This window comes from Terrapene carolina, unplaced genomic scaffold (genome assembly GCF_002925995.2).
Source record: "Terrapene carolina triunguis isolate 2854851 unplaced genomic scaffold, T_m_triunguis-2.0 Scaffold193, whole genome shotgun sequence".
NCBI classification, from domain to species: Eukaryota; Metazoa; Chordata; order Testudines; family Emydidae; genus Terrapene; species Terrapene triunguis.
The window spans coordinates 2,645,451-2,659,930 of NW_020664544.1; the positions used below are offsets into that span (position 1 = coordinate 2,645,451).

General features: G+C 67.8%; 1 protein-coding gene across 3 annotated transcripts in view; it reads right to left on the reverse strand.

Moving 5' to 3' along the window:
- Positions 1-6: 6 nt before the first annotated feature.
- RARA (retinoic acid receptor alpha) overlaps positions 7-14,480 on the reverse strand; it is a 61,837-nt gene continuing 47,363 nt past the window's right edge. For all 3 annotated transcript variants that reach the window (XM_026654735.2, XM_026654734.2, XM_026654737.1), the window contains 7 exons: positions 7,369-7,517; positions 5,530-5,671; positions 3,340-3,500; positions 2,561-2,737; positions 1,779-1,983; positions 1,290-1,448; positions 7-1,038 (listed from right to left, as the gene is read on the reverse strand). In XM_026654735.2, the coding sequence (XP_026510520.1) occupies positions 827-1,038; positions 1,290-1,448; positions 1,779-1,983; positions 2,561-2,737; positions 3,340-3,500; positions 5,530-5,671; positions 7,369-7,517 (1,205 nt within the window). In that variant the 3' untranslated portion in view covers positions 7-826. The remainder of the gene's footprint in view (positions 1,039-1,289; positions 1,449-1,778; positions 1,984-2,560; positions 2,738-3,339; positions 3,501-5,529; positions 5,672-7,368; positions 7,518-14,480) is intronic.

Consider the following 14,480-nt stretch of genomic DNA (forward strand, 5'->3'; position numbering starts at 1 on the left):
TTTCACATCCAGATCCGGGACCCCCCCTTGCCAACCGCAGCACGTCTCTAAAAACCCCTCCCAACTTTTACAAAGTTTTTAAAAGGTATTTATAGATATTTATAGCTATTTATAGATATATAATCTGGCTTTGTCTGGCTTTGCAATGAATCGGCCTCTGGTTCCTGGCGGGTGTTTCTGGTTTTACCTGACAAGCGAATTGGATTGTTGTTGGTTTTGCTGGTGACGACAGGCGTGTGTGTGTGGGGGGGGGGAACGGGGGGGGGGGGGGGTGCGCGTGACGGCCACAATCAGCTGATCGATTTTGCTCATGAAAATTTTAAAAAACAACTAACGTTTCCCAAACCGACCCTCTCCCCCCAACCCCCCCCGGAAACACTTGAAATGCAACTCAACCAAAAGACACTTCATCTTCACATGGGTGCAGCGCCCCCCAGCCGTGGGCCGGACCCCTGCGACAGCGCGCTGGGGGGGTGAGAGTGGGGGGGAGCGGGGCGCTAGTTTGCGCCAACCTGGGTACAAACATCAGTCGCTGGGGGTCTGTAAACCGGCCCCAGCTGATCCCAGCGAGGGCTCAGTGCCCCCCTGGCAGTGCCCACGGGATCCACTTCTGATTCTACGGAAGAGTCCGTCACAAGTCAACAGGGAAGCCATGGCCACAGTGTGTGCTGGTACGGACAGGAACGGGCTGGGGCCCGGGGCCCGGAGGGGGGGGTGGCCCGCGGCAGCGTCACCTCCTCCCCCTCCTCCTTGGCTTGCCATGCGGCCCTCGGGCCTGGCAGCAAAGAGCAAGAACGGCGTCCTGACGCCGGCGCCGGCCGCGGCGTCACGGCGAGTGGGTGGCCGGGCTGCTTCTGTTGGAGCTGGGCGACAGGCTGGGGCTGCAGCTGCCGGGGGGCGGCGCCAGGCTGCTCACGCGGGAGGCGCCCGGCTGCCCGCCCAGCGTGTCCAGGCCCTCCGAGTTCTCCAGCATCTCCTGGATGAGGGGCGGCATGGAGCCGGGGATCTCCATCTTCAGCGTGATCACCCGCTCGGCGCCTGCGGGCAGACGGGGGGAGACGGCTCAGCGCGAGCCAGACCTGGACACTGCTTGGAGTCACCCTCTCTGCACTCAGCCTGCCCCCCTCCCTCAGTCACACACACGTGGGGGGAGAAACCTGGCCCCACGGCCAAACTCCAGCCCAAATCAAAGCGCCCCCGTGCCAGCCCCTCACCAGCCTAGGCTCTCTTCCCTTTGCCCCGCCCCAGCCCCACCCCTCCCCTCCGGCCCCACCCAGCCGGGCTCTCACCCTTGGCGCTGATGCTGCGCAGGTCCGTGATCTTCATCAGCATCTTGGGGAACATGTGGGGCTTGTTGGGCCTCCTCTTCCTCACATAGATCTTCAGCGCCTCCAGCAGCGGCTCCTGCAGCTTGTCCACCTTGTCGGCCTGCTCCAGGTCCTGGCGATCTGGGGGGCGGGGGCAAGGGGCCGGGAGCCCAGCCATGAAACCAGAGTTTAGTGCCCAGCTCCCCACCAGGGGGTGCTGTCGAGCAGGGCTCGGGACTCCCCCCCCCCCCAGGGGGAGGGGGGTTGGGGTTTGTGGGGGGGCGGGGGGGGGAATCCGGGACCCATCTCCCCCCTCTCCTCTGGTTTGTTATTGTAGGGTCAACCCCAATGTAGAGAGACGGCAAACGGAACTACCGGGGGGGTAGGAGAGCCCTGTCCTGAGCACCTCCAACACCCCCCCACCCGGGCACCTGCCCAGCCCCGCCCCACCCCAGCGCCCCCCGCTCTCACCCCCGCAGATGAGGCAGATGGCGCTCAGCAGCCCGGTCTCCGCATCGTCCATCTCCAGCGGGAGCAGCTGGTTGGCGAAGGCGAAGACCAGGTCGGTGAGCGGCCCGAACCCGGCGTTGTGCATCTGGGTTCGGTTCAGGGTCAGCCCATCCGAGAAGGTCATGGTGTCCTGCTCCGGCGTGTAGCGCGTGCAGATCCGCAGGATCTGGGGGGGGAGAGCTGGGGTGAGTCCTGCCCCCCGTCCTCCGGCACTGCCCCCCGGCACCAACCCCACTGCCTCTTGCCCTGCCCCCCGTCCTCCAGCCCTGCCCCCCACTGCCCCCCAGCACCAACACCACTGCCTCTTGCCCTGCCCCCCGTCCTCCAGCACTGCCCCCCACTGCCCCCCGGCACCAACACCACTGCCTCTTGCCCTGCCCCCCGTCCTCCAGCACTGCCCCCCACCGTCCCCCAGCACCAACACCACTGCTTCTGGCCCTGCCCCCTGCCCCCCTCTGGCCCTGCCCCCCAGCACCAACACCACTATCCCCTGGCCCTGCCCCCTCTGCCCCCTCGCACCAACCCCTGGCCCTTGCCCCTCTGCCCCCAGCACTGCCTCCCAGCCTTGCTCCCCCACTACACCCCAGCCCTGCTCCCCACTGCTCCCTGGCACCAACCCCACCCCATGCTCCCTGGTCTGCCCCATCTGTGCCCCCGGCACAACCCCCAGTGCCAAGAACCAGCCCTCCAGGGGACACTGCCCCCAGCTGGCCAGGCAGGGAACAGCACCGTGGGGGGCTCACCAGGATGTCCAGGCAGGCGGCCTTGAGCAGGGTGATCTGGTCAGCGATGGTGAGCGTGGTGAAGCCGGGCAGCTGCTTGGCGAACTCCACCGTCTTGATGATGCACTTGGTGGAGAGTTCACTGAACTTGTCCCACAGGTCGATGTCCAGCGAGACCCGCTGCTCCGAGCTGTTGTTCTGCAGGGACGCGCCAGACATGGTGAGCGGGAAGGGGAGGGCCAGGGGCCGGTTCCACCAGCCCCTCACCCCCACAGGGGCCCCCCGGCATGAACAGCACCTCGCCCTCGCAGCACCTCCCAATCAGTACTTAACTAAAGATGCAAGGGGCCCACTGTACAGCTGGGGAAACTGAGGCACGGGGTGGAGAAGCAAGTTGTTCAAGGGCATGCAGCGAATCAGTGACAGAACCCAGGAGTCCTGGCTCCCAACTCCCCCCCCCCGCTCTCACCACTAGACCCCATTCCCCTCCCAGAGCTGGGGAGAGAACCCAGGAGTCCTGGCTCCCAGCCCCCTACACTTTTTGCACCCCCAGCCAAGGCCGCAGGGGGCTGGGAACACAGAGGAGCGCATGGGGCACTAGCAGGGACGTCAGGGGCCGTAGGGCCGTGCTCACAGCTGGGGGAGTGAAGGTTCCTAGATGCAGCCTGGCCCCCCGGAGCTCCAGCCCCACTTCCACTCACCCTAATCCTGATCCCAGCCCCCGAGCTGCCGCTGCTCCTCACTCCCAATGCCTCGTGGCAGCGTTTCCCGGAGGTTGGGGCGCCGGGCCGGGCACTCACCGTAGTGTATTTGCCGAGCTGGCAGAGGGCGGGGAAGGTCTCCTGGTGGGCTTTGCGCACTTTCTCAATGAGATCCTCCACCTCAGGCGTGAGGATGTAGCTCTCCGAACACTCCTGCTTTGGCGCCTCCTTCTTCTTCTTGTTCCTGTCGTTCCGGACGGCTGGGGTGGGGGGGGAGAGGGCAGGTGGGTGAGCGGGCCGGCCCCGATGCCCCTCGGCGCACCCCCCCTTTCTAACTGCCATGAGGGGTGGGGTTGCTCCCTGGGCCCCCCCCAGCTCCGAGAGCTCAGCGATCACAGACTGTGGCGGGCACCGGGCGCAGCCCCTCAGGGCGTCAGTATCAGCAGCCCCCCTAGCGTGGGGGGCGGGGCCGGGAGAGAAGCCAGCTCGCCAGGCTCCGGAGCGGGGGGGGACACCGACACAGACAAAGTTATCGGCTTCACCTCAGCCCAGCCCCACACGCCCGGAGGGGCCCCAGCTCAACACCTGTCTCCCGCTTCCCCAGCACGGGGGAACGCAGATCCCAGATATGCCCTGGAGACAGAGAGCCCCCGCTGGGCTGAGCTGGGCGGCTGTACGGGGGGGAGCCCCACTGCTCTGTCTCTGGTGAGGACCAACAGCAGACGCTGCTGTAATTCTGCAGACCTGGCCAGGATCAGGGCCCCACTGCTCTGCCCCACAGCAAGACACAGGCTGTGCCCCAGGAGCCCCCAGGCTGCACAGATCCAGGCCCAGTGACCAGCCCCACATAGCAAGTGGCAGAGGCAGGAATTGAACCAGATTCCCCCAGTCGGATGCCCTAACCACTAAGCCAGCTTGCCCCTGCCCTGTACAGAACAGACCCGATCTTCTCCCCTGGGGGCGGGGCAAGCACGGCCGGTTGGGCCAGGAGCTAGCTGGGGTGTGGGGTGAGCTGGAGGGTGGGGTTAACGGGGGAGCTGGGGGTGGGGCGAGGGGGGGGCTGAGCTGGGGTGAGCAGGGGTGAGCAGGGAGGCGGGGTGAGCGGGGGAGCTGGGCGAATGGGGAAGCTGGGAGGGGCAAGCGGAGGAGTAGGGGGGAGCTGTGGTGAGCTAGAGGGTGGGGTTAGCGGGGGAGCTGGGGGGCAGGGGAGCTGGGGGGAGCTGAGGGGCGGGGCAAGCAGGGCAGCTGGGGGACCTGGGGGGGGTCACGGCCTCAGGAGGTTGGCGCGGCCCAGCTGAGAAATGGCAGCGAAGCCAGAAGCCGCACACATGGCTCTTTAAAACAGCGCCGGGGCCATCAGCAGGCGATGCCGGCGACAGGCCATCGCTCAGGCCATGTGCTGAGGGAGGGGGAGCCGGGCGCCAAGGGAGGGGGGTCCGGGCGCTGAGGCAGGGGGAGCTGCAGGAATCACTCACGTCAGCTCTGCAGATCCAGTGCCGTGGTGAGGAGCGGAAGGGGGGAATAATTCGGGAAGGGAACAATGCAGCTGTGACCCGGCGTTCACCATCCGCCCAGCGCCGGCCCCAGAGCACGGCCCAGAGCCAGACGCACCGAGGCCTTGGCTAATCCCCCGCCCCGGCTCCATGACCCCCGCCGCAGGGTGGGGCAGGCTAGGAAGGGCCCCCACCTCCAAGCTGGCCCCTCCCAACACCCCAGGCCTGCTCAGGCAGGCTTCCCCCTGGCCGGCTCAGGGGCACGGCCCTGCCACGGCGGCAGATGGGGCAGGAGCCTGGGGGGCAGGATGCCTGGATTCTCTTGGCGGGCCCCACGGGGCGGGGGCGGGGCCAGACAGCTGCGCCCCCTTTGGTCTCTGCAGAGCGGGCGGGTTTACAGGCGGGCGCCATGACAACTGGCATGCAGACGCCAGGAGGCCCCTGTCAGCGTCATTTATCTCTGACATCATCAATCACGGGTTGCCGGGGCAACGGCCTGGATCCAGAACGAAGGGGGGAGGCCCAGCTCTTCGGCCTGACTGGAAAACCCCCCCGCACCTCGGCTCTGGGGGCGTTACCAGTGCCCTCCCCCGCACCCCCCCGGTCGGCTCGGTGACTCCCACGCCAACCTGCTCCCCGTCCCGGGAGCTCCCCACGTGCTCCAAGGGGGAGGGGATTGTCTGCACCGCCCCCCTGGTGCCATCCTGCCCCCTCATGCCATGCCCCTCCCCCGGGGCCATACCCCCCCCCCCGCCCCCCCCGGGGCCATAACCCCCCCGCCCCCCCCGGCACTCACACTCCTTGGACATGCCCACGTCGAAGCACTTCTGCAGGCGGCAGTACTGACACCGGTTCCGCGTCACCTTGTTGATGATGCAGCTCTTGTCACGATGGCAGGTGTAGACCATGTTCTTCTGGATGCTGCGGCGGAAGAAGCCCTGGAAGAGCCGGTCACAGCCCCAGTGAGCGAGGGGGGGGGGGGCAGTCGGGGCACCAGCCCCCCCCACACCCCTCCGCCGCAGGGGTCCAGCCAGGGCTCTCTGGAGGGAAGCAGCACAGATGGACTCTGGGGGGTTCCGGTTCTGAGCCGGGGGGGGGGGGGGGGGGGGGGGTTTAGCTTTAACTACAAATAAAAAGGCTTTTCCCCCCCCCCCCCCCGTGCAGACCCAGCAGCTCCCCCTGGTGGCTGTGCGACTGCAGTTCACCTGGCAGCTTGGGAATAAAGCCAGACAGGGATAGAACTTCCTGGGGCAAAGGAGCCCGGAGCCGGGACTGGTGGAGAGACTGGAACCAGGCATGCAGCCCACAGACCCCGACCGAGATCCGGGCTTGCTATCCAGAGTAGAAGCACCCCAGGCAGAAAATGGAAAGAGCGTCACCAGATTTTCACAGATGGGGAAACTGAGGCACAGAGCATCTGTGGCAGAGCTGGGAATTGACCCCCGCAGCCCCCCGTCCTCTTCAGGAGCGAAGAGGCGAGCCAGGCTGGTGGGATGGGCCCCAAAGCCAGGGCCCAGCGGAGGGGAGCTTGGCCGTGGGCGCTGGAGCCAGGAGACGCTGCAGCCAGACGCTCCTCCCCCGCCCCCGGGCTGGCCCCGGCCCAGCCACTGCTGGAATGTAAATCAGACGTGCTGAAGGATGCAAAGCAGCTGAGCGCGGAGCCCTGCACTTCCACGCTGAGGGAGGGATTAGGTCCCGGCTCCCACGCGTCCCCGGCCCGGATAGCACCCGGCAGCTCCCAGCCCTGGGGGGTTGACACACACCGGGGATCGGGGGGGGGGGGCGGTTTAACCGGCTGTGCTTGAGGGCACACGAGAGCAGGGGACTGCGGGTGTGCGACACTGGCACGCGCACACAATCCGGCGCCCTTCACCCCGACCCCCACGCAGAGGCGGTGACGCCAGCTGAACACGGCGTGGGCCAGTGGCCATTGCACTATTTAGTGCTAATCCCCGGACAGAGCCGGGCTAAGCTCCACACAGCTTGCTGATCCGCGAGGCTGGGGCAGGGGGCACTGAGCTGCAGGGACTGGAGCAGGGCCCCAGTGCAGATACACGGCATGCCGGCCAGGCACCCAGCCCAGCCCCATTGCAGGGCTGTAATGGGGGGGTGCCTAGTGGTTAATACAAGGAACGGGGAGCCAGGACTCCGGGGTTCTATTCCTAGTGCAGACACACTGGGGATGGGACTTCACGTCGCCCTGTGCCTCAGTTTCCCCCTTGTCCAAGGAATGGTTTACGCTGCCCTCCAGCCTCAGGGCTGAACAGCAAAGCCCCCAGCCTGGAGGCTGCTGCCCCGGTCATCCAGTAGGGGGCGCTGCGGCTCTGCACCCCAGGCTGGGTAAATACAGAGTAGGATGGGAGCGTTTTGCAGCAGGATGCAGAGCCTGGCGCCCCCTGGGGGCTGGGCTAGGAACAGGGGCCCTGCTTTAACGGAGACTTCGAGGGCCACGTTCGAGCGTGCGGGGTTCCCGCCGCGCAGAGGAGTGAGCACGTGGGGGCCGTTAGCAGCTGCTCTGAGGCGAAGTGACCCAGGGCAGGAGCGAGGGCGCAACTGGAACCCAGAACGCCTTGTCGCCTTGTCTGAACCAGCCCGGGGGTCACCCCCACGGGCCCCCAGCCCTGCCCCCACTCACCTTGCAGCCCTCGCAGGCGCTCACCCCATAGTGGTAGCCGGAGGATTTGTCCTGGCACACGAAGCAGGGCTTGTAGATGCGAGGCAGCGGGGGCGGAGACGGGGGGCTGGGGACGATCTCCTCGGAGCTGGTGCTCTGCGTCTCAATGGCTGGGGGGAGAAGAGGAGACGCGCTCAGGGGTCCGGCCGTTGTCCCCGCCCATGGGCACCCAGAGGGGCTCTGCCCCATGACGGGCGCCCGCGTGCAGCAGGGCACTGGGAGGAGGCAGCGGGGAAGGGGGGAGCTGCGGCAGGAGATTGGGGGGCAGGGGGTGGGCGAGCCAGAGTCTGCTCTCTCCCCCCTTCATGGGACCCTGCCACACGACTGGCCATGCTGGGCACAGAGGGGAGTTGCCTGGAAAGCAGCCATGGTCTGCCCTTGGCGTGGGGGGCTGCCCCCGTGCTGGCCTGGCTGGCTGGGAGGGGCAGGGCCAGGGGCTTTGCAGACAGAGTGAAGGACGAGACTCCTGCCCCCAGGAGCCCTCCAGTCCGGGGCCCAGTGTGGCTCACCTGGGGGACGAGGCAACGGTGCTGCCCTGGCCATGGGCCTGCCAGCCCCCCACCCCCATTCTGTGTGGGGTGCCTCAACGGCTGGCACCAGCGTGTCCATGGGGACGTCGCCAGCTCTGCCCTGGCAGCCCCCCGCCAATCCACGGGAGCAGGGGGAGCCCCAGGATGTGCCGGGAGCACCCCAGCCCCCTGCCCACTTTTGCACAGCAACGCCACTGCCCCCAACACGGGCCTGCACCCCGACTCTGCAGTTACCAGCTGGGCGAGCCGAGCACGCTCCGGGCCCCCCCCCCCCAGCACAGATCCCAGCGGGGTGCCCCACGGCACGGCCAGGGCGGCCCACGGAGACGCTACGGCTGGGGAGATGGCGAGCGGGCTGGGCTTTTCCAGCGTTATCTCCCTGCTGGACTAACGCCAGCCCACGGCCCCGCCCCAGTGGTGCCCAGCCCCACGGGCCCCGCCACCGCAAGAGTCGCCAGCCACAGGGACGTGCAGCTCCCTCTGCCCTGCCCACAGCAGCCTCGCCCCAGTGCCAGCGACGGACGGGAAGCTCCCAGTGCTGCGTCCCCGGCACGCCTGGCCACTCCGGGGCTGCATTCCCGGCAGCAGGGTCCCTCCCCTCGGGGCAGTCCCGGGGCGGACAGGGAGGCCTCTAGCCCCTTCCTGTAAATGAACCCCCAGGAGCCCGGGGACAGTGGGAGGCGGGTTCCCAGCCTGGCAGGCCACAGAGGGAGCCGTGGGACTGAGGCAGACATGGTGGAGCCCAGGAGCTGAGCAGCTTTCGTGAAAGCTTCTGCCCAGATCAATCGGTTAGTGCCACCGGACTCCCCGTTGTTTGTGCATATACAGACTCACACGGCTCCCCCGATACTTGGCACCATACAAGACACGCTGCACGCACATGGACACATGGACACGCTGCGCACACAGAGGTCAGATGGGGAAACTGAGGCACGGGAGGTAGAGTGACTCACCTCGAGGCCAGCAAGGGGGTGAGACCAGAAGCTAGTTCCTCGCTGTGGCGCACACAGCGCCCGGCTCTTACCCATCTACAGGCCTGCGCTGGACCCATCTCTAGCTGCTCAGTCACGGCACCACAGTCCCCCAGCCCCCCACAGAAACGGCACCCCCGACACCCCCCGCCCGGCGCAGGGCCGATGGGGCTTAGCCGAGGAACGCGGACCAGGCCTGGCTCCCCGAAGGCCTCGCTCAGCACTGGCTGGGCGAACGGGGGACGTTGTTGGGCTCCCTGGAGTCAGAGCGGCACAGCTGTCCCCATGCCAGGCCCTGAGCTCACCCTGCCAGCGAGCGGCAATACGGTGCCTACGACACACGGTGGGGCAAGTCCCATTCCAGCCCGTAGAGGGCAGCGGCGCGCAAACCCTCCCACCCAGCGCACTGCAATGCCCCCTCCCTGGGGTGGGGGGGATGGGGGAGGCCCAGCAATACCCCAACCCCACCTGCACTGAGCCAGGAAGGGGTTAAGGCGGCGTCAGCGGCTCAGGATGTGGAGCCAAGAGAACCAGTCGAACAGGATATGAAGGGCCTGGCCCGTGGGGTTAACACACCAGCCCCCCCCCTCCAGGTCTGCTCAGCGCCAGGGAACAAGGGGGCCCTGCCTGCTGCACGAGCGGGGATCAGCCAGCAAAGAGCAACGGGGCACCCTGGGCGCTGCCAGCCCCTTCCAGACGGGCCCTGCCGGGGGATTCCCGGCCCCCAGCCACCGCACAGCGGGGAAAAGAGAGGGCTGGTGGTTAGAGCCAAGGGGGCTGGGAGCCTGGACTCCTGGGTTCTGTCCTTGCTGTGAGACAGGCCGGGGCAGGGCTCCCATTCCCCCCCAGGGGCACGGGGCGTCTCTCACGTGTATTCACACGGACTCTGCTGCCCGTGGATGCCCGGCGCTCCCCTCCGGGCACAGAGCACAACCCTGCCTGGGCAGTGGAGCCATCACAGGGCCGGCTGCTGGCCTAAGGAGGGGTGAGGCACCTCCCCGGGGTCATTCGGCCAGAAGGGGGGGGGCAGCCAGGAGGGTTACATGGCACCTACTCCCCACAGGGGGCTGCTGGGAGCCCCCCCAAAGCAGAGCCCCCAGGGAGCGGCTGTCTGGGGAATGCCCCAGGGAAAGGGGCCGGCGCTGGACGGGCATGTTCCAGGCCCCCACCCCCAGCTCGGAGCCACGGGGAAGCCATGGATAACAATGGGGGATCTGTTCCCGTCAAAGGCCGGCCTGGCCCAGGCAGCCGCTTCTCCTGCTGCTAATGAAGGAGGCTGTGCTAACTCTCTGCAGTGTGCCCCTTGGCGAGGGGGCCAGGAGCTCGGGGCGGGCACAGTGGGCACACACAGGGCCCATGCTACGGGCGAGCGCTGCCAGGCAGAGGTGAGGGGAGATTCCCTGCGGGCCGGGGGCTCCCCTAACTACACTGACAAGGCAGAGACCCCAGAGACCCCCGAAGGGGGCTGGGGCTCATACCAACAGCTGCAGGGGCACATCCTCATTGGCTGCATCCGGGCAGTGCCAGGGCCCCTCTGGCACAGGCAGGATCCCTGGCCTGAGGACCTGGGCTGGCAGTCAGGACTCCTGGGGTTGCCCAAGGGTGAGGAGCTGTGAGCACTAGGCTGGCTGAAGAGCTGCTGACGCTGTCTGTCTGTCTGTGTCCCCAGGCCTGGGAAGGGGGAAGGAGGCAGGGGCCAGAGAGCAGCAAAACAAGCAGCCCCTCGCCAGCTCCCGGTGCCCTCCAGGGCGCAGCGGCTGCTCAGGAACATCTGGGTCCTGAGCCCTCTCGGCTGCAGGGACAGGGGCTCCCCAAGGGGCAGGGTGGCTGCCCAAGCGCCTGGGCACAGGTGCCAGGTGGGCGAGCACGGGCAGCACAGCCAAGGCCCGCCTGGGACGAACGCAGCAGGAAAGAGATGGGCTCCCTCCCCGCCCCAGCCGGAGCCAGGGCCAGCAGCCCAGCCGGGGTGTGGGGCTGGGGAACAGGCCTTGGGCTTGGCCCAGGGCAGGGAGAACGGCTGGCAGCAGGCAGTGGGCAGGGCAGGAAGGCATCTCGGCCCAGGACTTCCCCCGCTGCGAGCCGGGACCTCAGGGCCAGGCGCCAAGGAGCCAGGGCTTGTGCGCGCCGTTCTGGCCCCTGGGAGGCAGTGGGATGGTTAGAGGCGGGACCAGGGCCAGGATTCCTGGCTTCTATTTTTGTAGCTGGGAGAGAGCACAGCCTTGTGGGTGGAGCAGGGGCTGGGAGTCCAGGCCCGGCCCTGCCAGACTGTGCAATACCTTCGGAGAAGCACAGTGTTTGGGCCTCAGTTTCCCTCTCTACAAAGCAAAGAGAACACAGGTCACAGAGCCCCAGCCCGGGGTAAGTGGAAAGTAAAAGTGTCCCTGCGAGCCCCCTGGCCTGAGCAAGCCACCCTCTGGCCCCAGGAGTCCTCCGCCTCCCCCCACCCACACCGGGGTGCAAAGCCAGGCGGCAATTCCTGGCCGGCGGGGGGTGGTGGTGTGTGTCTCTGACCTGGACGAGCTCACAAGCTGGACAAACCAGTAAGATACTGACGACAGCCGGGGACAGGCAGGGAGCAGGAGGGCTGTGGGCGATGGGGAGGGGGGAGCAGGGGGCTGCGGGGGAGACTCCAAAGGGCACGTGACCAAGGCGCCGGCGGCAGCGGCACAAAGGGGCCATTGTCGGGTTAGCTTCTGCCAAGACCCACATTCTTGACAATAGACAGCCCAGCCCGGGGTGGGGACAAGGGGGGGATCCTTCCCCTTTGGCTCTCCCAGCCATTCCTCACATGCCTGGCGTGGGGGGCTCGTGTTCCAGCAGGCACGGGGGGTGGGGGTGGGGTGTTCACACACACAGGGCCCAGGATGGGGGGGGGGAAGACCCATGGGAGCAACGTTGACAGGAGCGCTGGTGGGGGCCCAGGAGGGGGAGAGAGGAAAGCCCGGGAGGGGGCGCTGACGGGCGAGGCAGCAGCCCGTGGGCCTGGCACCCGTGGAGGAGAAGCGGGGCAGGGCAGGCCACGGCTGGCACTGCGGCCTCTGGGCAGCCCTGGTAAACCCGGCGCTGGCGCGGCCCAGCCCAGGGAAACAGGAGCGCGCCCCCAACCCGAGCAGGGCCAAGGCACCCAGGCGGCCCCAGCAGGCAACTGCCCAGGCAGCGTACCCGCTCCTCCTCCCGCCATGGGGCAGCGTGGAGCAGCCCAGGCCCCCGCCCTGAGCCGGGACAAAACCCAGGAGGCCTGCGCCCCCCGGCCTGGTGACTGGCCCCACCCCTCGTGTCAATCTAGAGTGACTCCGGTGCCACCCCTGGGTTACGCTGGGGAAGGGAGCGCCGAGGACGGGGCTGGCCCAGTGCCCTGCACCCCCGCTGCCCACAGTGCCCTGCGAGCCCCAGCCTGGCTCTGAGTCCTGCAGGGCACAGGCGGCTTGAGCGCCAGGAGTGAGACGGGCCGGCCGTGTCCTCCCAGGGGCTGGGCTGAGAGGAGCGCTCCGGGTGGGGGTAGGGAGCCAGAGCAGCAGGCACCATGCTGGGCACCAGGGGCCTGGCCCCCCGGCTGGGGCGCTGACAGACTTGGTCCGATGGGGCGGGCACCTGGCCGGAGATGCGGGCGAGGTTCCTTCTACACCCCATGACGGGACAGTGTTGTACCTTGGCTGGGGGCCTCAGTGGGGCTGACGGTCACCAATTCCCCCCTCCCCCCCCCACGGCAGCTGCCCCCCAAGCAGGGGGTTAAATCCACACAACCGGCCATGAGAACAGGCGCAGACACCGCCTGGGCCCGGGACGTCCAACGTCCAGCCATGTGCAATGCATCCCCCCCCCGTGAGAAACACACGACCCGCACTGCTCTGTAGGACACACAGTCACCTGCCCCCCGGCTTTCGCTGCAGCCAATGCAAACTGCTCCCCGGACCCAATTCAAACTCACCCCCGTCCACCCTGGCAACGCAGGCAGGCGCTGCCCATCTGGGGTGGGGGCTAACCCCGCCCTCATTCCAGCCCAGTGCGCCAGGCCCCGGGGGGCAGTGCCCAGGGCTTCCCGGGACCGGCCTAGGAGCGGGGCCAAGAGCCAGGGCGGGGGGCAGGAGACGCTGGCATTAGTGACAAGTGCCGCACAGAACATGCCATGCACCGACTCCCGGCGGGCGCAGGATGAATCACCGGGCGCTGCCACGCCCGGGAGTGGAGCCAGCCAGGCACCGGCAGGCCGGGGTCTACCAGCCTCTGCGTGGAGAGCGGCACTCGTCCAGCGCGGGTCTGACAGCCTGTGCCGCACGCCGCTGAGAGAGAGAGAGAGAGACCCTGCACACGCACGTACCCGCGCCCCCGGCACACGCACGTACACACACGTGCACACACACACACGCTCCGAAGGGACCCTGGCAGCCGTGAGCACCGAGGACGGCTGGCGCAGAGAGATCTGAGCTCCACCCCCAGCACGGGGTGGTGGACATGGCGCCAGCGCTGGCCTCCTGCCCCCCCCACCAGACAACAGCGCGCGGAGCAGACAACCCCTCCCCCCTCGTCCTGCTCATGCCAACATGATGGCAGCAGCCCCCCGGCCTCCCCGCCCAGACTGGACCCCCAGGCGCATCTGCTGGAGGGGGCATATTAAGAGATGGGGAGTGCAGGCCACTACCCATGACAATGCCAGGGGAAAGCTGCCCACCCCAGCCTGGGCCCCAGGCAGGGAAGGGAAAGGAGGGCGGGGCGGGCGCAGCTCACGGCCCAGGCCCCAGGCCAGGCACAGCCGGGTTCCGGTTTCCCCAACGTGCCTTTAGGGGCAGGTGGTTTTGGTGCTGGACCAGTCGGGGGTGGGGGGAACTGGTCAGCCCCCCCATGTTCCCCAAGCCAGCTTCAGCCCCCTGCCACCCGCACCAAGCTCCAACGTGCCTGGCAGTGGGTCCCCACTGCTCTGGCTTGGTCACGCACGGGGCACCGAGTGAGGGGCCCCTCAATTGGCACCGGACGCCAGCTGCTGCCAGATGTGGTGCATGACAGCACATACCGCAGGGGTGAGCTGGAGCCATTCACTGAGTCCCCCTGGCAGCCCCGGCTGTGCCAGGCTCGCGCCATCTCACCGAGCAACATTGGCACCCTGCCTGGCACAGAGACCTTGCAGGGCAAAGCGGGCGCATCCCTTCCTTCCCGGAGGCCCCTGCCTGATCCCAGCAGAGTGGAAAGCCGGGCAGCCTGGCCCCCGCCCCACAAGAGCACTGGATGTGTGGGGCCGGGGCTGGCATCGGAGAGCAGCACCCCCTCCCCGACGTGCCCTGGGGCGCAGGGGCAGCTGCTCTGGGAGGGAGGGGCTGTCGTGTGAAGTAGCCCCGGGGGGGGGCGGAGGGAGCGGGAATTGGGGGGTGTGTGTGCAGGAGGGGCCCCACAAGAGGGGACGGTACCAAGATGCCAGGAGGGGGGCAGCAGCAACAAGAACCCCGGAGTCCTGACTCCCAGCCCCCCCCACCCCCCGGGAGTAAGCGGGGAAGCAGCAGGACCCAGCTGCAAGCCAGATGCTGCAGCTCAGAGCTTCCCTGGGCAAACAGGATTTAAAAGCGCCCGCCTCCCCCCCCCC